At 40.2% G+C, this 25,643-nt stretch overlaps 2 protein-coding genes and 1 pseudogene across 2 annotated transcripts; all 3 read left to right on the forward strand.

Moving 5' to 3' along the window:
* The first annotated feature begins 615 nt into the window (after window positions 1-615).
* Window positions 616-1,236, forward strand: LOC110293017 (interferon alpha-9). The gene has a single exon (XM_021160758.2). The coding sequence runs from the start codon at window positions 664-666 to the stop codon at window positions 1,234-1,236; it is 573 nt and encodes a 190-aa protein (XP_021016417.1). The 5' UTR covers window positions 616-663.
* A 7,662-nt stretch (window positions 1,237-8,898) lies between these two features.
* On the forward strand, window positions 8,899-10,603 carry LOC110292998 (interferon alpha-1-like; annotated as a pseudogene).
* A 3,535-nt stretch (window positions 10,604-14,138) lies between these two features.
* Window positions 14,139-14,756, forward strand: LOC110293011 (interferon alpha-12-like). Its single transcript, XM_021160750.2, has one exon. It carries the CDS (start codon window positions 14,187-14,189, stop codon window positions 14,754-14,756), a length of 570 nt encoding a protein of 189 aa, XP_021016409.1. The 5' UTR covers window positions 14,139-14,186.
* Window positions 14,757-25,643: the final 10,887 nt, after the last annotated feature.

The following is a 25,643-nucleotide window of genomic DNA, read 5'->3' on the forward strand; positions in this document are numbered from 1 at the left end:
TTAACAGCAAGCCTTGTTGTACTCTATATCTGTATAATTACATTAAAATCATTGGAGAGATAGCTGATATACACTAATTATTAAGTTTTATATAAATTTATATTACATTTAAAGAAGGAAACTCGAAGAACTCAATTTTATGACTTTAAATATTGAGAAATTTTAAAGTATATCTTTTCTTCAGTGTATTTTAATTTATTAAAATTTACAACATACTCTACATTATGATATAAATATCTTTGTAAGAGATATAAATAAAAATTAGTTTTAGAATGAAATTTAATAACTTTTATGGAATATTTTACAGAAAAATTTGTCTTACAATACATTTGTAAGTTTCAAATAAAGACTTTATCTATGATGTAATAGATTAGAAATTAATCATAGAAAAAGAAAACTGGTAAAACAGTTTTTGATGGGGAGCAGTGAAAGAGGAAGCAATAGTGAAAAAAAATGGTTTAGAAAAATACCCAGATCCAAGCAGAGAATGTGGTAAAGAAAGCGAAAAGACCAGTGGGAAGTAAGGAGAGGGCATTCGGAAAATGAAAATTAGTGTTTTGCCCTATTTAAGACACATCTACACAGGATGGTCTTCAGAGAACCTAGAGGGGAAGGTTCAGGACCAAACAGCCCACAAGAGCAGCAGCCTCTTCAAGACTCATAATGGCTAGGCCCTTTTCTTTCCTGATGGTCTTGGTGGTGATGAGCTACTGGTCAACCTGCTCTCTAGGATGTGACCTGCCTCAAACTCATAACCTCAGGAACAAGAAAATCTTGACACTTATGGCACAAATGAGGAGACTCTCCCCTCTCTCCTGCCTGAAGGACAGGAAGGACTTTGGATTCCCCCAGGAGAAGGTGGATGCCCAGCAGATTCAGAAGGCTCAAGCCATCCCTGTCCTGAGTGAGCTGACCCAGCAGATCCTGACCCTCTTCACATCAAAGGACTCATCTGCTGCTTGGGATGCAACCCTCCTAGACTCATTCTGCACTGGCCTCCATCAGCTGCTCAATGACCTGCAAGGCTGTCTGATGCAGCTGGTTGGGATGAAGGAACTGCCCCTGACCCAGGAAGACTCCCAGCTGGCTATGAAGAAATATTTCCACAAGATCACTGTGTACCTGAGAGAGAAGAAACACAGCCCCTGTGCCTGGGAGGTGGTCAGAGCAGAAGTCTGGAGAGCCCTGTCTTCCTCAATTAACTTGCTGGCAAGACTGAGTGAGGAGAAAGAGTGAGTCCTGAAGCAAGAGGACTGTCATAGACGAGGACACTGAACCTCACTGCGCAAATTCTGGCATCTCAAAAATATCATTCATTTGTGCATGAATTGAAAGAAGTTGTCTAGATGTTTCAGCAGTAATGTGCATTGCTGTGTCTATCTGTAAAGTCACTGTTATCCTTCTATTCCATTTGTTTATTTATTTGTTTATTTCTTCATTTATTCATCTATTTATTTTTCATTCATTTGCTTATTTATGTATGTATTTATTTAATAATTAAAGTAAATTATGTAGCATATATTGCATCATAATTTGGTACAATTATACTTTTCTATAAATTATTATTAAATGAATCTTCTTTTATTTGTTCATTCTTTAATTCTTAATTAACTTTTAATTCTTTTGCAGTGCCTCAAGATGCACTGCAAATATCTGCCTTGGGTTTTAGACTTGGATAATTCATTCTGAGAATGTGACTGATGGTGTCTTTCACTTAGCATCACACATTGTGCTAGAGACAGTGAGACACAACCAGCAGCAGAGGCTCAAGGTCATCACCTGAGCTCCGGCTCTCATGGGATCAATGAAATAGACATTCTCATTCATTTGTATTGACTGTCATTTAGTTGTTTGATCCTCATTCATTTGTGTTGAGCTCCTCGTCCTGGGCTTTAATAGTGTAGCAGGATGGATGCTCAGTAGGAGACCTTCTCCTGAGCATTGCTGACAAGGCAGCACTCAGAGGCGATAAGGAATTCATAAGTGGAGGGAGTCAGACCCTGGTGGTCCAGGGAACTTCTTAGCTCTGACCGACTAGCAACCAGATCACTCCTGAAGCTCAGACTGACTAACAACTAGATTGCTTCTTTATTTACACAGGTTTCACAGAACACAGAGAGACTCATGATTACCTAAGAAGTACAAATTATGGGTTTGAATTTTTCACTGTATGTCCAGGGTCAAATTTTCAGAATTAGAAAATACAACCAGAACAGATTTTACTTTTATTATCAGGCCTATATTAGCACCCCCCCCCCAAAAAAAAGTATAGAATACCCACGATAGAATCCACAGAACTTAAAAACGGTCAACAAGCTGAAGGGACCCAAGTGAGGATGCATCCGTTCCACTTGGGATTGAGAAGAAAGCAACCACAAGGGGGGAGGGAGGGACCTAGAAAGGAAAGAGGAAGGGAGCAGCAGAGAGGGAAATATGATCTGGCATTGTGTGTGGGGAAAAGGACTGAAATCCCTGAGGGCCAGCAGAAAGAATGGAAACATGCAACCTTGTGAGGTAGGAATTTGGAGGACCCTCCAGAATGTACCAGAGACCTGGAAGGTAAGAGACACTCAGGACTCAAAGGGAGAGACCTTAGATGAAATGCAGTAGGGAGAGGAAACTTATAGAGCCCACCTCCAGCAGGAAGTCAGAACATCAAATGAGGGGCATCCCACAGTCACAACTCTGATCCATAATTGTTCCTGTCTGAAAGAACTGCAGAGATGGAAATGGGGAGAAGCCTGAGGAAAAGAAGGTCCAGAGACAGGCCCAAAGAGGGATCCATCTCAAGGGGATGTCTCCAGGCCTGACACTATCACTGATGCTATAGAGCACTCTCAAAAAGTGATCTATCCTGACTGACCTCGGAAAGACCCAACAAGCAGCTGAAAGAGTCAGATGCAGATATTTGCATCCAACCAATGGGCAGAAGCTGCTAACCCCATTTGTTGAATTAGGGAAAAGCTGGAAGAAGCTGAGGAGGAGGGCGACCCTGTAGGAGGACCAGAAATCTCAATTAACCTGGACCCTCGAGATCTCTCAGACACTGGACCACCAACCAGGCAGTGTACACCAGCTGATATGAGGCCCCCAACACACATACAGCAGAGGACTGCTGGGTCTGGGTTTAGTCAGAGAAGATGCACTAAACTCTCAAGAGACTGAAGGCCCCACGGAGTTTAGAGGCCTGGTGGGGTAGGTGGGCATGAGGGGGTAGGGACATCCTCATGGAGACAGGGAGGGCGGGGAGGAGGTATGGGACTTGGAACAGCAAGAGGGTGGACTGGGAGGGGAATAAAATCTGGAGTTTTAGATAGATAGATAGATAGATAGATAGATAGATAGATAGATAGATAGATAGATTTAAAAAGAAAGATTCTGAAGATTGTCCCCTTCAGAGCAAACCCATTCATTATATGACAATCTGCCTTTAGGCTGGCAGTGTGTGCATTCTTGAAGCACTCCCAACAAACATAAAGTAACTGAACTAGGTGTTTTATGAATAGCAAAGACAAATACCTAATTTCTTTTACATATGTTTCATCATCTACACAATAAAGCAGGAAACACTTATTTAATTAATCTACCTTACTTACTGTGTTCTATTCCCCTGAGGAGGCACTCTGTATGATTAACTATCTTTAAACTAAATTTTCAGAGAGCTCTAAGAGTAGTGTAAAAGGAATCCTAGAATATGCCACCCATTCTCTTGGCCAGTCAGAGTTTGTTAAATGTTCCTGTTCTTCCTGCACCAATTATATTATTTGAGTTTGCTCAGTGGCAGATACCCCAAGAAGATTCATGGAGTAATGGTCTCATCCAACTATATGCTTATCTGTGCTTAATAGTGTCCAGGGCAAAAGGAAGGCTTCCAAATAGGGCCAGGTAACATTTTTTTTTGTTTTGTTTTTGTTTTTGTTTTGTTTGTTTTGTTTTTTAGGATTTTCCCTGAAAGACTCCGACATAATTTTCTCAGGAAAAGACATAAAATGAGTCATAAGGCAGAAAGTTCCCAAGAATGCAGCACACAGAGACCAAAACCTGAAACTGAGGGATACAATGGAAGCAACTGCAGCATTAGCTCAAATCACTGGAACTGTCCTTCCTGCCTCTTGCCATTTCCAGTGGATAAGGCTGTGTCAGTGCTCTACAGAGAAGGTTATGATAGGAAAGTAGCAGCATGCATCCTGTCTCCCGTATCTACACAATGCGCAATGCGATACAGAAAGAGAATTTGCACTCAGTGCAAATATATAAACCCAGAAGCCAAATAGAGCTATAAAAAATGTAATGTTTATGTGTACATATAATGTATCATACATGGTTGTCCCCGACACTGCTTTTCACCAAAACAAAAGACCATCAAGTCCATAGGAAATGCATGAAATAAATGAGTTAAGAACAGAGAAAACAAATGAGTTCTTGTTATCCATGAGCATGTTCAATATCCACATATGTATGCCCATATGTACATTTACTGGAGCATGGGTAGCCTGTTAATGACCCAGTGCCTGAGCCTGAGTCACTTCCTCTGACAAGAGATCTCAGGTGCCAATAGGTACTCATTTGGGGGTAGAACTTCCTGACTTTCTCTCAGCTTAAAGAAGGGATATTGATGGTCTGGCTTGAAGTAGTAAGGTCTTCTGTTCTGCAATCATAACCATGTCAGTTCATATGTGCAAGTGTCCTCTTGTATCATGAACACACTCTTGCTGTAGTCATCCCCTCCCTCTGGCTCTTTCAATCTTTCCACTATACCTTCTGAATCCTGAGCCTTGGGAGGAGATTGTGTACTAGAGATGTCCTATTTAGGACTGATAACTACTTCAATGTTCATTTCTGCATGCTGACCTGCTGACCTGTTGATGCCTCTATTTTTTTTTAATCGTATATTTTATTTACATTTCAAATGTTATCCCTTTTTAGGTCTCCCCTCTAGAAACCCCCATCCCATCTCCTCCCCCTGCCTCTATGAGGATGCCCTCCCACCTACTCCTGTCTTCCTGCCCTGGCATTTCTCTACACTGGGACATCGAACACCCTCAAGCCCAAGGGCTGCTCCTCTCACTGATGTCCAACAAGGCCATCCTCTGCCAAATATGTAGCCAGAGCCACTGGTCCCTCCATGTGTGCTCTTTGGTTGGTGGTCCAGTCCCTGGGAGCTCCGGGGAGTATGGTTGGTTGACACTGTTGTTCCCCCTCCCCCACCCCCATGGGTCTGCCCCTCAGCTCCTTCAGTCCCTTCTCCAATTCCTCCATCGAGGATCCCGCTCTCAGTCCAATATTTGGCTGTGAGCATCTTCTCTGTATTTGTCAGGCTCTGGCAGAGCATCTCAGAGAACAGCCATATCAGGCTTCCATCAGCAAGGACTTCCTGGCATCTGCAATTGCGTCCGAGTTTGGTGACTGTATAGGGAATGGATCCCCAGGTGAGGCAGTCTCTGGATCTGTTGATGCCTCTTTAAAAATACCCACCTAATTCCAAAGTAAGCTCTGATGAAGGTTGAGAGATGCAATGATCACAAATACAGCTATGATTTCAGATCGGATGTTAAGATACCTCCAATGTGGTTCATTTCTTTCCACAGTGCTTCTGCTATTTACAACTTTCTGTTCCATATGTGTTTTAATATTGATGCTGTTGAAGTTGCATACTAAAATTTTTATTGCAATCACACTGACTTTATAGAAGACTTTCAAATATGTAATCACTTTTATTGAATAGTATTTTTCTAATGACTGTAGACCTTCTAAACCAAGCATTGATATCATTATTGCTAATTTCCCTATTTTGATGACAGGTTTCTTTCTTTGGTTTCATTTCATGTGGGGGCATGATTTTAGCTCTGCCGCACACCAACATTTGGATCTGCTTTTAGGAAAGTACAAAAGAGAAACAAAATGTGGGAAGCAAAGAAAATTTATATAGGAAGGTGGTTATATTCTTGTATTTGATTGTTTCACTCCACTAATCTTTCTTCACCATGAAGTTAATGTAAACAAAAAAAACCAATGTGCAGGCATCCACCATTGCACTATGTATGAAAACTCATACATAGCTGAAGAATGGAAAACTCTTCTGTCTGGCACAGTAGGATGGGCCTGACTGCCATTCATTTTTGCAGTTAGACAAAGAAGAAAGCATGGTGATATACATTTATCAGAAAAGATTTCCAGATAAATAATAGCCAAGCAACAGTACAGCTATGAGTGCCCTGTATGTTCACCTGATGAGTTCAGACATATCAAGAATTCATTGAGTAAATGTTGATCATAAAATGGCATTTAGCTAGACAGCAAATACTTTTCAACTAAAATAATAATAAGACAAATTATGATATTTCTCCACCAATATAAACAACCCAGTGTTGTCTAGGAATTCTTGACACCCTGATATCCAAACTTGTGGATCACATGTGAAAACAAAATTATGTCATATGTACAACTAGAGATAAGATCAGTAATCTTCTAGGATTTATGAAACTAAAACCAAGAGGCTATGATTTCCAGTAAGAATTCTTGAGTTCTTAATATATTTTGGAAACTAGCCCTGTAATATGTGGAGTTGGTAAAGAAATACATTGCTATTCTTTTGTCCTATTGACAGTGGTTTTTTGCCTTTTGCAACCTTTCATGGGGTCCCAATTATTAATTGTTAATCTTAGTGCTTCTGTTATTGGTGTTCTCTTCAGGAAGTTGTCTCCCGTGAGAAGGCATTCGGAGCTTTTTAGGTGCAGTGTATTTGATTTTATGTTGAGGCTTTTGATTTACTTGGACTTGAGTTTTGTGCAAGATGATAGGTATGAATCTGCTTGTATTCATCTACATGCTCACATCGAGTCATACTAGCACCATTTCTTGAAGATGCTTTCTTTTTTCCATTGTATAGTTCTGGTTTCTTCATAAAAAAATCAGGTGTCCATAAGTGTATATGTTTACTTCTGTGCCTTTGATTGAATTCCATTAACGAACCTGTGTGTTTTTATGCCAATATCACATTTTTTTTGTTTTGTTTTGTTTTGTTTTCGAGACAGGGTTTCTCTGTGTAGCCCTGGCTGTCCTGGAACTCAGTCTGTAGACCAGGCTAGCCTTGAACTCAGAAATCCGTCTGCCTCTGCCTCCCAAGTGCTGGAATTAAAGGCATGCGCCACCAACACCCAGCACATAATTTTTATTGCTGTAGCTTTCTAGTAGACCCTGATAGTGATACGTCCGGAAGTTCTATTATTGTACAGAATTGTTTAGATACCCTTAGTTTATTGCTTTCTACATTTGATGTTGAGTATTCTTTCAGGGTCTGTAAAGAATTTTGCTGGAATCTTCATATGAATTGCATTGAAGTTGTAGGTTGATTTTAGTAAGAGGTCCAGTTTTACTATGCCAGTCCCACCTATCTATTGGCATGGCAGATCTTTCCAATCTACAATTTATTCTTCAGTTTCTTTCTTCAAAGAACTTTGACTTCTTACTTTCCAATTTCTGTCTTCTTCATCTCTAGTTGCCTTATTGTTCTAGCTGGACTTTCAAGTACTATATCAAACAGATATGAAGAGAGCAAATAGCCTTACATGTTCCTGATTTTATTGGAATTGCTATCAATTTCTCTCCATTTAACTTGGTGTTGGTTATAGGCTTGCTCTACATTGCCTTTACTATGTATAGGTATGCCCCTTGAATACCTGCCTCTCCAAAACTTTTATCATGAAATACTGTTAAATTTTGTCAAAGGCCTTTTAAGTACCTATTGAGATGATCATGTAATTTTAAAAATTGTTTTAGTGTGTGTATGCAGTGGATTACATTGACAGATTTTTCTATGTTGAACCAACCATCCTTGTATCTCTGAGATAAAGCCTAGTTAATCATGATACATGGTCTTTTTGATGTGCTCTAGAATTATGTTTGTGAATACTTTTCAGTATTTTTTTTATCAATGGTCATGAGGGAAATTTGTCTACAACTCTCTTACTTTGTTGAACCTTTGTGTGATTTGAGTATCAAGGTAACTGTGCTCTCACAAAAAATGAAATTGACAATGTTCTTTCTGTTTGTATTTCATGGAAGAATTTGAGGAGCATTAAGATTAGCTCTTCTTTTGAAAATCTGGTAGAATTCCGAGTTAAGACTCAGACACTGGGATTTTCCCCAACATTGGGAGATTTTTTAAAATAACTTCTATTTCCCTAGTAGTTATAGGTTTATTTAAATCATTTATCTGATCTTGATTTAACTTTGGTAAATGGTATCTATGTATAAATTTGTCCATTTATTTTAGACTTTCCAATTTTGTGGAGTACAAGTTTTTGAACTATGACTTAAAGATATTTTGGATTTCCTCAATTTTTGTTGTTATGTCCCCCTTTGTCGCTGGAAATATTTTTAAAAATTGCTCTATCGTGTGCTATACCCAGCTATTCTCTTCCCCGGTGGTCTTGCAGCCTCTATTCTAGTCCCATGCAGCAGTCTTCCCAGGTCTGGTCCTCAGAACCTTGTATCAGCCATCTACCCCCTGCAGCTAGTTGTCACAAATCGCTCTAACCCACTAAATCAAAACTCTTGAAGCTCATAATTAATCAGTCAGATTTATATACCAATAAATTCTCAGTTCACAAGATGCCTACACAATAATTTTAGAGCCAACTGATAATGATATTAATTGCCCAACTAGATAAGACAAATTGTCCTCTAATTATCCATTTCTTATAAGGTAGTCATAACTACCCATGTGAATTAAAGAAAGTGAAGAAAGAATTGGAAAGAGAGGGGAGGGCATTCAGAAAATAGAAACTACTAGTTTTCACTATTTAAAACATTTATACCAGATGCTCTTCAGAGAACCTAGAGGGAAGGTTTAGGACCACACAGCCTAGAGTACCAGCAGCATCTGCAGCATCCAAAATGGCTAGGTCCTATGCTTTACTGATAACCCTGGTGATGAGCTACTGGTCAATTTTCTCACTAGGATGTGACCTGCCTCAGAAATAACCTCAGGAACAAGAGAGCCTTGATTTTCCTAGTTGAAATGGGGAGAGTCTCTCCTCTCTCCTGCCTGAAGGACAGAAAGGACTTTGTATTCCCCCAGGAGAAGGTGGATGCCCAGAAGATTCAGAAGGCCCAAGCCATCCCTGTCCTTCATGAGCTGGCCCAGCAGATCCTAAACATCTTTAGTTCAAAGGATTCATCTGTGGCTTGGAAGGCAACCCTCCCAGACTCATTTTGTGATTACCTCCACCAGCAACTCAATGACATGCAAGCTTGTCTGATGCAGCAGATGGGGATGCAGGAACCTCCCTTGACTCTGGAAGACTCCCTGGCAGCCATGAGAAAATACTTTTTTTCCTCTTTATTTTTTATTGGATATTTTCTTTATTTACATTTCAAATGTTATCCCCTTTCCTGGTTTCCCTTCTGAAAAATCCCTATCTTCTCCCCACTTCCCCCTGGTCACCAACCCACTAACTCCCACTTCCTGTCCCTGGCATTCCCCAACTCTGGGGCATAAAACCTTCACATGACCAAGAGCCTCTCCTCCCATTGATTACCACAAGGCCATCCTCTGCTACATATGCAGCTGGAGCCATGGGTCCCTCCATGTGTGTACTCTTTGGTTGGTGGTTTTGTCCCTGGGAGCTCTGGGGGGTACTGGTTGGTTCATATTGTTGTTCCTCCTATGGGGCTGCAAACACCTTCAGCTCCTTGGATCCTTTCTCTAGTTCCTCTATTTGGGACCCTCTGCTCAATCCAATGGTTCGCTGAGAACATCCACCTCTGTATTTGTCAAACACTGGTAGAGCCCCTCAGAAGACTATATCAGGCTCCTGTCAGCAAGCACTTGTTGGCATCCATAATAGTGTCTGGGTTTGTTGACTGTATATAGGATGGATCCCCATGTAGGACAGTCTGTGGATGGTCTTTCCTTTAGTCTCTGCTCCACACTTTGTCTCTGTAACTCCTCCCATGAATATTTTGTTCCCCCTTCTAAGGAAGTCCAAAGCACCCACGCTGTGGTCTTCCTTCTTCTTGAGTTTCATGTGCCTGTGAATTGTATCTTGAGCATTCCAAGCTTCTGGGCTAATATCCACTTATCAGTGAGTGCATACCATATGTGTTCTTTAGTGATTGTGTTATCTCACTCAGGATAATATTTTCTAGTTCCATCCATTTGCTTAAGAATTTCATAAATTCATTGTTTTTAATAGCTAAGTAGTACTCCATTGTGTAAATGTACCACATTTTCTGTATCCATTCCCCTGTTTAGGGATATTTGGGTTCTTTCTAGCTTCTGGCTATTATAAATGAGGCTGCTATGAACATAGTGGAGCATGTATCCTAATTACAAGTTGGAACATCTTCTGGGTATATGCCCAAGAGAGGAATTGCTGGATCTTCCAGTAGTACTACATGCAATTTTCTGAGTAACTGCCAAACTTATTTCCAGAGTGGTTGTACCAGTTTGCAGAGGAAATACTTCCACAGGATCACTGTGTACCTGAGAAAGAAGAAACACAGCCCCTGTGCCTGGGAGGTGGTCAGAGCAGAAGTCTGGAGAGCCCTGTCTTCCTCAGTCAACTTGCTTGGAAAATTGAGTGAGGAGAAGGAGTGAGAACTGTGCCAAAGAGGAAAGGCCTCTCCTGGACTAGAACACTGCATCTTACATTATAAGCTCTCCTTTAAAAACTCACTTATTTTGGTATGAATACAAACAACCTGCCTAGGTGTTTCAGCAAAAATGTTTGAATTTTGTCTATATGTAAAAACATTTTGTTTCTGCATCCATTTGGTAATATTTATATACTTGTTTACTTGACTATTAATATAATTTAATGTATTGATGATAAATCTGGTCATCTTACATTTTCATAATGTCAAAAACCATTATATGTAATTAAATTATTTTGTATTCAAACAAGTTTGCCTTATGAAGCACTTTTGCTTAGTTAATTTGATATCCCCAAAGATTTTCCAATGTTTATAATATAGTCTACACTGTAAAAATTATGCAGTTAAACAATGTCAAAAACCAGACCAGACACATGTGTATACTGCACAGCGTTTAGACAAACCCTAATGCTTTGCCTCTATTTTTCTCCAGTATATAGTATTCTTCTGGATGTAGAAACAGCATGCTGTGCTGTGAAAAGTCAGATAATCTTCTTCCTGTCATAATGTGTTTTAGTCCTCATTCACCTAACATTTTCAATATTAAACTTCCATCTGGGTGCCCTGACCCCTGGCATCTATCATCTATTCTTATCATCAATGAGTTTAACCCCTTGGGTTTCTTGAAGTGAGATCATGGACAGCAATGCAAATAAATCAAGAAAAATGACTAGCCCACCTATATAGCACTGACAAACATACCAAGAAGTAACTGGGAATCAGATCCACTCATAACAGCCTCAAGAACCAGCCCTTGGAATAAATCCCACTAGGGATACAAAATACCTCTATAATTAATCATTTGAAGCACCATTATTCCCTCTCAATTTCACTGGCTCTTCTCCTTCTCCTTTCCCATGTTTTTATTCTAGTGTTCCTCTTCTTCATCACAATAGTCATTATCTTCCTCCTCCTTCTTTTGCTTCCTCTTCTTCCATGTGCTTTTGGTTCTTCTTCTTAGTCCTTCTAGTTGTGCATGGTATAGCACCATCTTGTGGAGCATGGGTAGCTGCTCTCAGGAGCCCCATCCCTGAGGATAACTGAATCTCAGAAGTCATCAGTTGCCATAGTTCCTCAGACGGAAGTGGAGTTGCCTCCATTTTCCAAGCTGATATTTTGTCTGACTTAGTCATGTTCATTCAGCCATAGCCACTCTCAGTCCACATGAGTAACTACCCCTTTGTGTCCAAGAACATGGTTTTGCTGCAGTTATTCACTGTCTCTGGCTCTTAACATTTTTTCTACTTCCTCTTCTGCAATGATCCTTGAGGCCATGAAGTATACCTTTTATGTTAGTTGTGCGTCTACGTGTTTATTGGCATGGACTGCAAGGGCTTTGTGTGGGAAGGGTTGGTTAGTGCAATAACTTTGTCTTTGATGTAAGCTGTAATTTCAGATCAGGTATTGTTACATTCGGGATAGTATTTATTCTATTCTTTGGTACCTACATGGTTCCATATGTATTCTAAATGTGACATATCTGGAGAAATATAGTTACTTTTGTGACATTGTTTTATTTAATTACCATGGGTCTTGTCCATTTTATCTCAGTAACTAACATTTTTGCTACTACTTTGTAATTTGAATGACACATCAGTTCCTTTTTTTTAGTTTTGATTTCCAATGACATCCTATTTTTTTTTGGTTCAATGCCACAAACCAACATCAGAGTTTTCTTTCTAGGAAAGTAGAAAAGACAAATAAAACAGAAGTGGAGATTTTTCAAACCAACACCACAGGAAAAATGAAAGGGTAAATGAAAAACTACAGACAGTTGAGGGACTGAAAGCCCTTGCTGTCAGTCAGAGCTTCCTGAATATCTCAACCATTATAAACATTGGACACTCAATATTAATCACTGAATTCAATATTCAATAAGAATTCACAACTGACAAGTACTATAAAGGGATAAGTGTCCTAGATTGAAACTGAAAGTGGAATTACAGATAAATTTCTATATTAAACACGGTGTACTGTATGTGTGATTTATAATAGCAGTACACTCTATATATTATTATATAATATGTGCATGCACATCTTTATCTCTGATAGACTCCCAGTACCTCCCTGCTGTCCCAGACCCCATCTTTCAGTGTCACTGTCCTTGTCTCCCCCTCCCTGATGCAGAAAGTCCCAGTGTGCACTCCTCATTCTCTCTTCATTAATCTGCTCTGCTCACTGTACAGCTGCTCTCTATTACATCTTGACTCCTGATTGGATTTTGTCCCTAAAAATACATAAGCACTAATTGAACTAAAAAATGACATAGTTCAAGGTTTCAAAGAATCTCTCATGTAAGAGAATTTCCTTCTGTTTTTGGAACTTAGATAATGATTTTCTAAGGATCTAATGATGACTATGTCCAAAAAAGGACAAAGAGAGAGAAAGAGAGAGAAAAAGAGAGAGAGAAAGAGAGAGAGAGAAAGAGAAAAAGGGAGAGGGAGAGAGAGAGGGAGAGAGAGAGGGAGAGAGAGAGGGATAGAAGAGAAGAGAAGAGAAGAGAAGAGAAGAGAAGAGAAGAGAAGAGAAGAGAAGAGAAGAGAAGAGAAGAGAAGAGAAGAGAAGAGAAGAGAGAAGGAAGGGAAGGCATGAGAGAAAAAGAGAGGGCGAATTGATGGAGAAAAAGTTGGTTCTCTACTGCAACTGTAGGTTCCAGGAATCAAACTCAGATCATCAAACTTGAATAGCAAGGCTTTTTACACCTTAAGTTCTTGTGGTGACATGACAATCATTAGATAAATACTAATATATAGTGATGATTAAATTAACCTTTTATATAAATTGATATCATACTTAATGAAGGCAACATAAAGAACTCAATTTTAGAACTTTACTGAAAAAATTTAAAGTATACAATTATTTCAATATACTTTTATTTACAAACTTGCATTATACCTTATATTATGATTTCAATGTTTTTGAAAAGACGTATGTAAAACGTTAAGTTTAAAATAAAGTTCAATAAATTTTGTAAGAAATTTTTACAAGAAATTTTGTCTTTACAATAAGATACAATAAAGAGCACAAACTGGGGCTTCCTGCATCAGGGAGGGGGAGACAACGACAGTGACACTGAAAGATGGGGTCTGGGACAGCAGGGAGGTACTGGGAGTTTATCAGAGATAAAGCTGTGTGTGCACATATTACATAATAATATATAGTATGTATTTTCTCTATTGTAAAGTATGTCTTTAAGTGGATGTGTAAGTTCCTAACAAAGACTATGCATGGTGAGACAGTTCATGAAAATTCTAAGTAGAAAAAGAAAACCTGTAAAACAGCTTTCAGAGGGGAGTAGTGAAAGAGAAAGCAATAGAGAAAACCAAAAGGGTTCAGAAAAAAATGCCCAGACATAAACAGAATGAGTTAAAGAAAGTGAAAAGATCATTGGGAAGCGATTTCAGGAATTGAAAATTAGAGTTTGCTCTATTTAAGACACATCCACACAGGATGTTTTTCAGAGAACCTAGAGGGGAAGGTTCAGAACCAAACAGCCCAGAGGACAAACAGCATCTACAAGATCCACAATGGCTAGGCTCTGTGCTTTCCTGATGGCCCTGCTGCTGATGAGCTACTGGTCAACCTGCTGTCTAGGATGTGACCTGCCCCAGACTCAGAAACTCAGAAACAAGAGAGCCTTAACCCTCCTGGTACAAATGAGGAGACTCTCCCCTCTCTCCTGCCTGAAGGACAGAAAGAACTTTAGATTCCCCCTGGAGAAGGTGGATGCCCAGCAGATCCAGAAGGCTCAAGCCATCCCTTTTGTGCGTGAGCTGACCCAGCAGATCCTGACCCTCTTCACATCAAAGGACTCATCTGCTGCTTGGAATGCAACCCTCATAGACTCATTCTGCAATGACCTCAACGATCAGCTCAATGACCTGCAAGGCTGTCTGATGCAGCAGGTAGAGATACAGGCACCTCCCCTGACCCAGGAAGATTCCCTGCTGGCTGTGAGGAAATACTTCCACAGGATCACTGTTTACCTGAGAGAGAAGAAACACAGCCCCTGTGCCTGGGAGGTGGTCAGAGCAGAAGTCTGGAGAGCCCTGTCTTCCTCAGCCAAGTTGCTGGCAAGCCTGAAAGAAGAGAAGTGAGTCCTGAGCCAAAGTGGAGAGGACTCTCCTGGACTAGAACACTGTACCTCACTGCTCAGACTCTGCCATCTCAAAACTGTCATTCATTCTGGCAATAACTCAAGCAAGTTGCTAAGATATTTCAGCAATGATAATCAATGTTGTCTCTATCTGTAAATGTATTTGTTCTGCTTCCATTCTGTATTTATTTATTTATTTATTTATTTATTTATTTATTTATTTACTTACTTACTTACTTACTTACTTACTTATAGTTTATTTAAGCCTTATTATTTATCTGTTTATTTGATGTAACATTTATTGTATTATTATTTGAAATAGTTTTTCCATAAATCATTACTAAATGCTACTTTTTAAAATTGTTTATTCTTTACTTCTTTTTAATTTTTTAATGCTTATACTGGTATTCTGCCAGGCTGCAAAGTATTGTTGATTCATGTGTCATCGCATAGTGTTCAGACAAGAAGATACACTCGTGACATGCTTCACTTTCACTGATGGTAAAATCCTAAGTCTTTCCTCTTCACCGGTGTATAATATTTTTCTTTATGTACAGCCAGCATGATGTGCAGTTGTAAGCCAGACTTCCTTGCTCCTGTTAACCTGTGTAAAGAGACTGGTATTGGCACAAAACACTTCAAGACCAAGTTCTCAATACAAAGGAGATTTATTTGACCTGGAGAGACAAGGGGCAGAGAATAAGAGACAAATACAGGGTATACAGGACTAGGGAGACAAGGAAGAAAACAAGGGGAGAAGGGCAACGATACATGTCATGAGGATGGGGACAAAGGACTGCCTCTTGACAGGGAGAAAACAGACATAGCCCATAGGCAAATGTCTATTTATATAGATAAAAGATGAAACCTTGTGTTAGAAGGAGGTATTTAATCTTGATTGGACAGTTTAATTAGCACAGCAACTAGGGGGCTTTTGATTGCTGATTTTCAATTCTTGGATAGCTGGATCTTGGAAGTCAGCCTCAGGTGAATAATGTAGCTGAATAAGGGAATAGCCCTTGGTGCCTAGCTTCATGAGTATAATCTAATGCTTTTCAGCAAGGCAGAGGAACTGGTGGAGAAGGGCACGTTCTGACAGGTCCATGTTTGCCATGCTCAGGCTTGCTAGAGTCCCTTCATTGTGACTTGGTGCTCTTTGACTAACTCTTCCCCAGTCTTCAGCAGTCTCTGAGTTCCCTGAGTTTGATTCCTATTATTCTACTCTCAACTTCTAGGAAGTTAAGAATTTAGAATAGCAAATATCAGTGAAGTCATGTACACAGTATGAAGTTACAGCACACTGTAGTAACTCTCCTACCCATATAGAGACAACTGACAAGCATTCTAAGAAGTAATCTGGCAATCAAATGCTACCAAAACAGCCTAAGAAATGTCCCTTGGAACAAACCTCACCAGGAATTTGAAATATGTATAAAAGGAATCCTTTAGAACACCACTATTCCTTCACAATTCTGTCTTCAATGCATCTCTCTAGGCTTTTCTGGCTTTTTTTCTCTTTTATTGGATATTTTCTTTATTTACAATTCAAATGTTATTCCATTTCTCTGTCCACCCCCTGCCCCACCAAAACTACCTATCCTATCCCTCCTCCCCTTGCTTCTATGAGGGTATTCCCCCATCTACTCACCCACCACTCCTGACTCCCTGCCCTCGAATTCCCCTACATTGGGGCCTTAAGCCTTCACAGGACCAAGGGCCTTTCCTCCCATCGATACCCGACAGGGCCATCCTCTGCTACATATGCAGCTGGAGCCAAGGGTCCCTCCATGTGTACTCCTTGGTTGGTGATTTAGTTCCTGGGAGCTATGGGGGGGTCAGGTTGGTTGATATTGTTGTTCTTCCTATGTGGTTAAAAACCCCTTCAGATTCTTCAGTCCTTTCTCTAATTCCTCCATTGGGGACCCCTTGCTCAGTCCAGTGATTGGCTGTGAGCATCCACCTCTGTATTTGTCAGGCACTGGTAGACCCCTAAGGAGAGAGCTATATCAGGCTCCTTTCAGCCAGCACTTCTTGGCCTCCACAATAGTGTCTGGGTTTGATGACTATATACTTGTTGGAACCCCAGGTGAGGCAGTCTCTGGAAGGCCTTTCCTCAGTCTGTTCTCTACACTTTGTATCTGTATTTGCTCCCATGAGTATTTTGTTCCCCTTTCTAAGAAGGACGAAAGCACCCACACTTTGTTCTTCCTTCTTCTTGAGCTTCATGTGGTCTGTGAATTGTATCTTGAGTATTCCAAGCTTTTGGACAAATATCCATTTATCAGTGAGTGCATACCATGTGTGTTCTTTTGTGATTGTGTTACTTCACTCAGGATGATATTTCTGTTTTGTTTTGTTTTGTTTTGTTTTTTCTTTTTCTTTTTTTCTCATCTATGGAATTTTAATTTTGGCTATTTATAGTACCTTTCTTTTTTTTTTATAATTTTTATTACATATTTTCCTCAATTACATTTCCAATGCTATCCCAAAAGTCCCCCATAGCGCCCCCCACTTCCCTACCCACCCATTCCCATTCTTTTGGCCCTGGCATTCCCCTATATTGGGGCATATAAAGTTTGCGAGTCCAATGGGCCTCTATTTCCATTGATGGCCGACTAGGCCATCTTTCGATACATATGCAGCTAGAGACAAGAGCTCCAGGGTTCTGGTTAGTACATCATGTTGTTCCAACAATAGGGTTGCAGATCCCTTTAGCTCCTTGGGTACTTTCTCTAGCTTCTCCATTGGGAGCCCTGTGATACATCCAATAGCTGACTGTGAACATCCACTCCTGTGTTTGCTAGGCCCCGGCATCGTCTCACAAGAGACAGCTATATTTGGGTCCTTTCAGCAAAATCTTGCTAGTGTATGCAATGGTGTCAGCGTTTAGAAGCTGATTATGGGACCGATCCCTGGATACAGCAGTCTCTAAATGGTCCATCCTTTCATCACAGCTACGAACTTTGTCTCTGTAACTCCTTCCCTGGGTGTTTTGTTCCCAATTCTAAGAAGGTGCACAGTGTCCACACTTTGGTCTTCATTCTTCTTGAGTTTCATGCGTTTATCAAATTGTATCTTATATCTTGGGTACCCTAAGTTTTGGGCTAATATCCACTTATCAATGAATACATATTGTGTGAGTTCTTTTGTGATTGTGTTACTTCACTCAAGATGATGCCCTCCAGGTCCATCCATTTGGCTAGGAATTTCATAAATTCATTCTTTTTAATAGCTGAGTAGTACTCCATTGTGTAAATGTACCATAATTTCTGTATCCATTCCTCTGTTGAGGGACATCTGGGTTCTTTCCAGCTTCTGGCTATTATAAATAGGGCTGCTATGAACATAGTGGAGCATGTGTCCTTTTTACCGGTTGGGACATCTTCTGGATATATGCCCAGGAGAGGTATTGCTGGATCCTCCGGTAGTACTATGTCCAATTTTCTGAGGAACCGCCAGACTGATTTCCAGAGTGGTTGTACAAGCTTGCAATCCCACCAACAATGGAGGAGTGTTCCTCTTTCTCCACATCCTCGCCAGCATCTGCTGTCACCTGAATTTTTGATCTTAGCCATTCTGACTGGTGTGAGGTGGAATCTCAGGGTTGTTTTGATTTGCATTTCCCTGATGATTAAGGATGTTGAACATTTTTTCAGGTGTTTCTCTGCCATTCGGTATTCCTCAGGTGAGAATTCTTTGTTCAGTTCTGAGCCCCATTTTTTAATGGGGTTATTTGACTTTCTGGAGTCCACCTTCTTGAGTTCTTTATATATATTGGATATTAGTCCCTTATCTGATTTAGGATAGGTGAAGATCCTTTCCCAGTCTGTTGGTGGTTTTTTTGTCTTATTGATGGTGTCTTTAGCCTTGCAGAAGCTTTGTAGTTTCATGAGGTCCCACTTGTCAATTCTCGATCTTACAGCACAAGCCATTACTGTTCTATTCAGGAATTTTTCCCCTGTGCCCATATCTTCAAGGCTTTTCCCCACTTTCTCCTCTATAAGTTTCAGTGTCTCTGGTTTTATGTGAAGTTCCTTGATCCACTTAGACTTGACCTTAGTACAAGGAGATAGGAATGGATCGATTCGCATTCTTCTACATGTTAACAACCAGTTGTGCCAGCACCATTTGTTGAAAATGCTGTCTTTCTTCCACTGGATGTTTTTAGCTCCCTTGTCGAAGATCAAGTGACCATAGGTGTGTGGGTTCATTTCTGGGTCTTCAATTCTATTCCATTGGTCTATTTGTCTGTCACTATACCAGTACCATGCAGTTTTTATCACAATTGCTCTGTAGTAGAGCTTTAGGTCCGGCATGGTGATTCCACCAGAGGTTCTATTATCCTTGAGAAGAGTTTTTGCTATCCTAGGTTTTTTGTTATTCCAGATGAATTTGCAGATTGCACTTTCTAATTCGTTGAAGAATTGATTTGGAATTTTGATGGGGATTGCATTGAATCTGTAGATTGCTTTTGGCAAGATAGCCATTTTTACAATGTTGATCCTGCCAATCCATGAGCATGGGAGATCTTTCCATCTTCTGAGATCTTCTATAATTTCTTTCTTCAGAGACTTGAAGTTTTTATTATACAGATCTTTCACTTCCTTAGTTAGAGACACGCCAAGATATTTTATATTATTTGTGACTATTGAGAAGGGTGTTGTTTCCCTAATTTCTTTCTCAGCCTGTTTATTCTTTGTGTAGAGAAAGGCCATTGATTTGTTTGAGTTAATTTTATATCCAGCTACTTCACCGAAGCTGTTTATCAGGCTTAGGAGTTCTCTGGTGGAATTTTTAGGGTCACTTATATATACTATCATATCATCTGCAAAAAGTGATATTTTGACTTCATCTTTTCCAATTTGTATCCCTTTGATCTCCTTTTGTTGTCGAATTGCTCTGGCTAGGACTTCAAGTACTATGTTGAATAGGTATGGAGAAAGTGGACAGCCTTGTCTAGTCCCTGATTTTAGAGGGATTGCTTCAAGCTTCTCACCATTTACTTTGATGTTGGCTACTGGTTTGCTGTAGATTGCTTTTATCATGTTTAGGTATGGGCCTTGAATTCCTGATCTTTCCAAGACTTTTATCATGAATGGGTGTTGGATCTTGTCAAATGCTTTTTCTGCATCTAACGAGATGACCATGTGGTTTTTGTCTTTGAGTTTGTTTATATACTGGATTACGTTGATGGATTTCTGTATATTGAACCATCCCTGCATCCCTGGGATGAAACCTACTTGGTCAGGATGGATGATTGTTTTGATGTGTTCTTGGATTCGGTTAGCAAGAACTTTATTGAGGATTTTTGCATCAATATTCATAAGGGATATTGGTCTGAAGTTTTCTATCTTTGTTGGGTCTTTTTGTGGTTTAGGTATCAGAGTAATTGTGGCTTTATAGAATGAGTTGGGTAGAGTACCTTCTGTTTCTATTTTGTGGAATAGTTTGTGAAGAACTGGGATTAGATCTTCTTTGAAGGTCTGATAGAACTCTGCACTAAACCCATCTGGTCCTGGGCTTTTTTTAGTTGGGAGACTATTAATGACTGCTTCTATTTCTTTGGGGGATATAGGGCTGTTTAGATCATTAACCTGATCTTGATTCAACTTTGGTACCTGGTATCTGTCTAGGAACTTCTCCATTTCATCCAGGTTCTCCAGTTTTGTTGAGTATAGCCTTTGGTAGAAGGATCTGATGGTGTTTTGGATGTCTTCAGGATCTGTTGTTATGTCTCCTTTTTCATTTCTGATTTTGTTAATTAGGATGCTTTCCCTGTGCCCTCTAGTGAGTCTGGCTAAGGGTTTATCTATCTTGTTGATTTTCTCAAAGAACCAGCTCCTTGATTGGTTGATTCTTTGAATAGTTTTTCTTGTTTCCACTTGGTTGATTTCACCCCTGAGTTTGATTATTTCCTGCCGTCTACTCCTCTTGGGGGAATTTGCTTCCTTTTGTTCTAGTGCTTTTAGGTGTGTTGTCAAGCTGTTAATGTGTGCTCTCTCTAGTTTCCTTTTGGAGGCACTCAGAGCTATGAGTTTTCCTCTTAGAAATGCTTTCATTGCGTCCCATAAGTTTGGGTATGTTGTGGCTTCATTTTCATTGAACTCTAAAAAGTCCTTAATTTCTTTCTTTATTCCTTCCTTGACCAAGGTATCATTGAGAAGAGTGTTGTTCAGTTTCCACGTGAAGGTTGGCTTTCTATTATTTATTTTGTTATTGAAGATCAGCCTTAGTCCATGGTGATCTGATAGGATGCATGGGACAATTTCAATATTTTTGTATCTGTTGAGGCCTGCTTTGTGACCAATTATGTGGTCAATTTTGGAGAAGGTACCATGAGGTGCTGAGAAGAAGGTATATCCTTTTGTTTTAGGATAGAATGTTCTGTAGATATCTGCCAGATTCATTTGATTCATAATTTCTCTTAGTTTCACTGTGTCCCTGTTTAGTTTCTGTTTCCATGATCTGTCCATTGGTGAAAGTGGTGTGTTGAAGTCTCCCACTATTATTGTATGAGGTGCAATGTGTGCTTTGAGCTTTACTAAAGTTTCTTTAATGAATGTGGCTGCCTTTGTATTTGGAGCACAGATATTCGGGATTGATAGTTCCTCTTGGAGGATTTTACCTTTGATGAGTATGAAGTGTCCCTCCCTGTCTTTTTTAATGACTTTGGGTTGGAAGTCAATCTTATCAGATATTAGAATGGCTACTCCAGCTTGTTTCTTCATGCCATTTGCTTGGAAAATTGTTTTCCAGCCTTTCATTCTGAGGTAGTGTCTATCCTTTTCTCTGAGATGAGTTTCCTGTAAGCAGCAAAATGTTGGGTCTTGTTTGTGTAGCCAGTTTGTTAGTCTATGTCTTTTTATCGGGGAGTTGAGTCCATTGATATTAAGAGATATTAAGGAAAAGTAATTGTTGTTTCCTGTTATTTTTGTTGTTAAAGTTGGCATTTTGTTCTTGTGGCTGTCTTCTTTTAGGTTTGTTGAGGGATTACCTTCTTGTTGTTTCTAGGGCGTGGTTCCTGTCCTTGTATTGGTTTTTTTCTGTTATTATCCTTTGAAGGGCTGGATTTGTGGAGAGATAATGTGTGAATTTGGTTTTGTCGTGGAATACTTTGGTTTCTCCATCTATGTTAATTGAGAGTTTGGCTGGGTATAGTGGCCTGGGCTGGAATTTGTGTTCTTTTAGTGTCTGTATAACATCCGTTCAGGATCTTCTGGCTTTCATAGTCTCTGGTGAAAAATCTGGTGTAATTCTGATAGGCTTGCCTTTATATGTTACTTGGCCTTTTTCTCTTACTGCTTTTAGTATTCTATCTTTATTTAGAGCATTTGTTGTTCTGATTATTATGTGTCGGGAGGTGTTTCTTTTCTGGTCCAGTCTATTTGGAGTTCTGTAGGCTTCTTGTATGTTCATGGGCATCTCTTTCTTTAGATTTGGGAAGTTTTCTTCTATAATTTTGTTGAAGATGTTTGCTGGTCCTTTGAGTTGAAAATCTTCATTCTCATCCACTCCTATTACCCGTAGGTTTGGTCTTCTCATTGTGTCCTGTATTTCTTGGATGTTTTGAGTTAGGATCTTTTTGCATTTTACATTTTCCTTGATTGTTGTGCCGATGTTCTCTATGGAATCTTCTGCACCTGAGATTCTCTCTTCCATCTCTTGTATTCTGTTGCTGATGCTCGTATCTATGGTTCCAGATTTCTTTCCTAGGGTTTCTATCTCCAGTGTTGCCTCATTTTGGGTTTTCTTTATTGTGTCTACTTCCCTTTTTAGGTCTAGTATGGTTTTGTTCATTTCCATCATCTGTTTGGATGTGTTTTCCTGTTTTTCTGTAAGGACTTCTACCTGTTTGATTATGTTATCCTGTTTTTCTTTAAGGATTTGTAACTCTTTAGCAGTGTTCTCCTGCAATTCTTTAAGGGATTTTTGTGCTTCCTCTTTAGTGTCTTCTGCCTGTTTAGCAGTGTTCTCCTGTAGTTCTTTAAGTGTGTTATTAAAGTCCTTCTTGAAGTCCTCTACCATCATCAGGAGATATGCTTTTAAATCCGTGTCTAGCTTTTCCGGTGTGTTGGGGTGCCCTGGACTGGGCGAAGTGGGGGTGCTGGGTTCTGATGATGGTGAGTGGTCTTGGTTTCTGTTAGTAAGATTATTACGTTTACCTTTCGCCATCTGGTAATCTCTGGGGTTAGTTGTTATCGTTGTCACTGTTTAAAGATTGGAGCAGAAGCTGTGTTCCACTCACCAGCAGTCTCTAAATCCTGCGGCGGGGGTCGTGGGTAGCTGACGGTACCCCGGTGCTGGTCCAGCCGGAAGAGGCCTGTGGTCCTACTCAGGCCGGTTTTCTGCTTCCCTAACTAATGCAGTCTCTGGTCCCGCGTGCAATTGGATTGGAGCAGAAGCTGTGTTCCACTCTCCAGAAGTCTTAAGATCCTGTGGCGGGTGTTGTGGGTAGCTGGCAAGTGTCAGCCGACCCTGCGCCCCAGCTGCCCCGGTGCTTTTCTGACCGGAAGAGGGTTGTGGCCCTATGTAGGCTGGATTTCTCTCTCCCCAACCAGAGCAGTCTCAGGTCCCGCGTGATTGGACTGGAGCAGAAGCTGTGTTCCACTCACCAGCAGTCCCAAAATCCTGCGGCGGGGTCGTGGGTAGCTGGCGGGTGTCAGGCAACCCTGCGCTCCTGCTACCCCGGCGCTGATCCGGCTGGATGAGGCCTGTGGCCCTACTCAGGCCGGTTTCTGCTTCCCTAACTAATGCAGTCTCAGGTCCCGTGCAATTGGATTGGAGCAGAAGCTGTGTTCCACTCACCAGAAGTCTTAAGATCCTGTGGCGGGTGTTGTGGGTAGCTGGCAAGTGTCTGTTTTGTTTTTTCAAGACAGGGTTTCTCTGTGTAGCCCTGACTGTCCTGGAACTCACTCTGTAGGCCACGCTGGCTTCGAATTCAGAAATTTGCCTGCCTCTGCCTCCCAAGTGCTGGGATTAAAGGCGTGTGCCACCATGCCCAGCTTAGGATGGTATTTTCTAGTTCCATCTATTTGCCTACAAATTTCATGAAGCCATTGTTTTTATTAGTTGAGTAATACAAAATTGTGTAAATGTACCATGTTTTCTGTATTCATTCCTCTGTTGAAGGACATCTGGGTTCTTTCCAGCTTCTGACTATTATAAATAAGGCTGTGATGAGCATAGTGAAGCATGTGTCATTGTTATATGTTGGATCATCTTTTTGGTATATGGATTGGCATAGCTGGGTCATCAGGTAATAATATGTTCAGTTTTCTGAGGAACCACCAGACTGATTTTCAGAGTGCTTGTACCAGCTTGTAATCCCACCAAAAATGGAATAGTGTCCCCCTTTCCCCACATCCTTGACAGCATCTGATATCACCTGAATTTTTGATTTAGCCATTCTGACTGGTGTGAGGTGGGATCTCAGGGGTGTTTTGATTTGCATTTCCCTGATGACTAAGGATGTTGAATATTTCTTTAGGTGCTTCTCAGCCATTCGATATTCCTCAGTTGAAAATTCTGTTTAGCTCTGTTCCCCATTTTTAATAGGGTTATTTGATTCTCTGGAGTCTAACTTCTTGAGATCTTTGTATATTTGGATATTAGCCCTCTACAGGATGAAGGATTGGTAAGATCTTTTCCCAATCTATAGGTTGCCATTTTGTCCGACTGACAGTGTCCTTTGCCTGACAGAAGCTTTGCAATTTTATAAGGCCCCATTTTTTTATTCTTGAACTTAGAACATAAGCCATTGGTGTTCTGATCAGGAAATTTTCCCGTGTGTTTGAGACTTGCCCCCACTTTCTCTTCTACTAGTTTCAGTGAATCTGGATTTGTGGAGGTCCTTGATCCACATGGACTTGAGCTTTGTACAGATGAGAATAGGTCGATTTGCATTTTTCTACATGCTGACCTCCAGTTGAACCAGCACCATTTGTTGAAAATGTTGTCCTTTATCCATTGTTTGGTTTTACCTCCTTTGTCAAATATCAAGTGACCATAGGAGTGTGGGTTCATTTCCAGGTTTTTAATTCTATTCCATTGATCTTTCTGCCTGTCTCTGTACCAGTACCACACAGTTTTTATCACTATTGCTCTGCAATACAGCTTGAGGTCAGGGATGGTAACCCCCAGAAACTCTTTTTTTGTTGTTTAAAATAGTTTTCACTATACAAGGTTTTTTGTTATTCCAGATAAATTTGCAAATTGCTCTTTCTAACTCTATGAAGAACTGAGTTGGAATTTTGATGGGGATTTCATTGAGTCTGTAGATTGCTTTTGGCAAGACGGCCATTTTTACTATATTAATCCTGCCAATCCACGAGCATGGGAGATTTTCCCATCTTCTGAGGTCTTCTTCGATTTCTTTCTTCAGAGACTTTAAGTTCTTGTTGTATAGATCTTTCATTTGTTTGGTTAGAGTCATTGTGAAGTGTGTCATTTTCCTAATTTCTTTCGCAGCCCATTTATTTGTTGAGTATAGGAAGGCTACTGATTTGTTTGAGTTATTTTTATATCTGGCCACTTTGCTGTGGTTGTTTATCAGTTGTAGGAGTTCACTGGTGGAATTTTTGGGATCACTTAAGTGTAGTATCATATCATCTGCAAATAGTCATATTTTGACTTCTTCCTTTCCAATTTGTATCCCTTTGACCTCCTTCTGTTGTCTAATTGCTTTAGCTAGAATTTCAAGTACTATATGGAATAGATGGGGAGAGTGGCCAGCCTTGTCCAGTCCCTGATTTTAGTGGGATTGCTTCGAGTTTCTCTCCATTTAATTTGATGTTGTCTACTGGTTTTCCATATATTGCTTTTACTATGTTTAGGTATGAGCCTTGAATTCCTGCTCTTTCCAGGGCTTTTAGCATGAAGGGATATTGAA

The sequence above is a fragment of the Mus caroli genome, unplaced genomic scaffold, assembly GCF_978045245.1.
Source record: "Mus caroli unplaced genomic scaffold, Mus_caroli_1 scaffold_6, whole genome shotgun sequence".
Taxonomy (NCBI): Eukaryota; Metazoa; Chordata; class Mammalia; order Rodentia; family Muridae; genus Mus; species Mus caroli.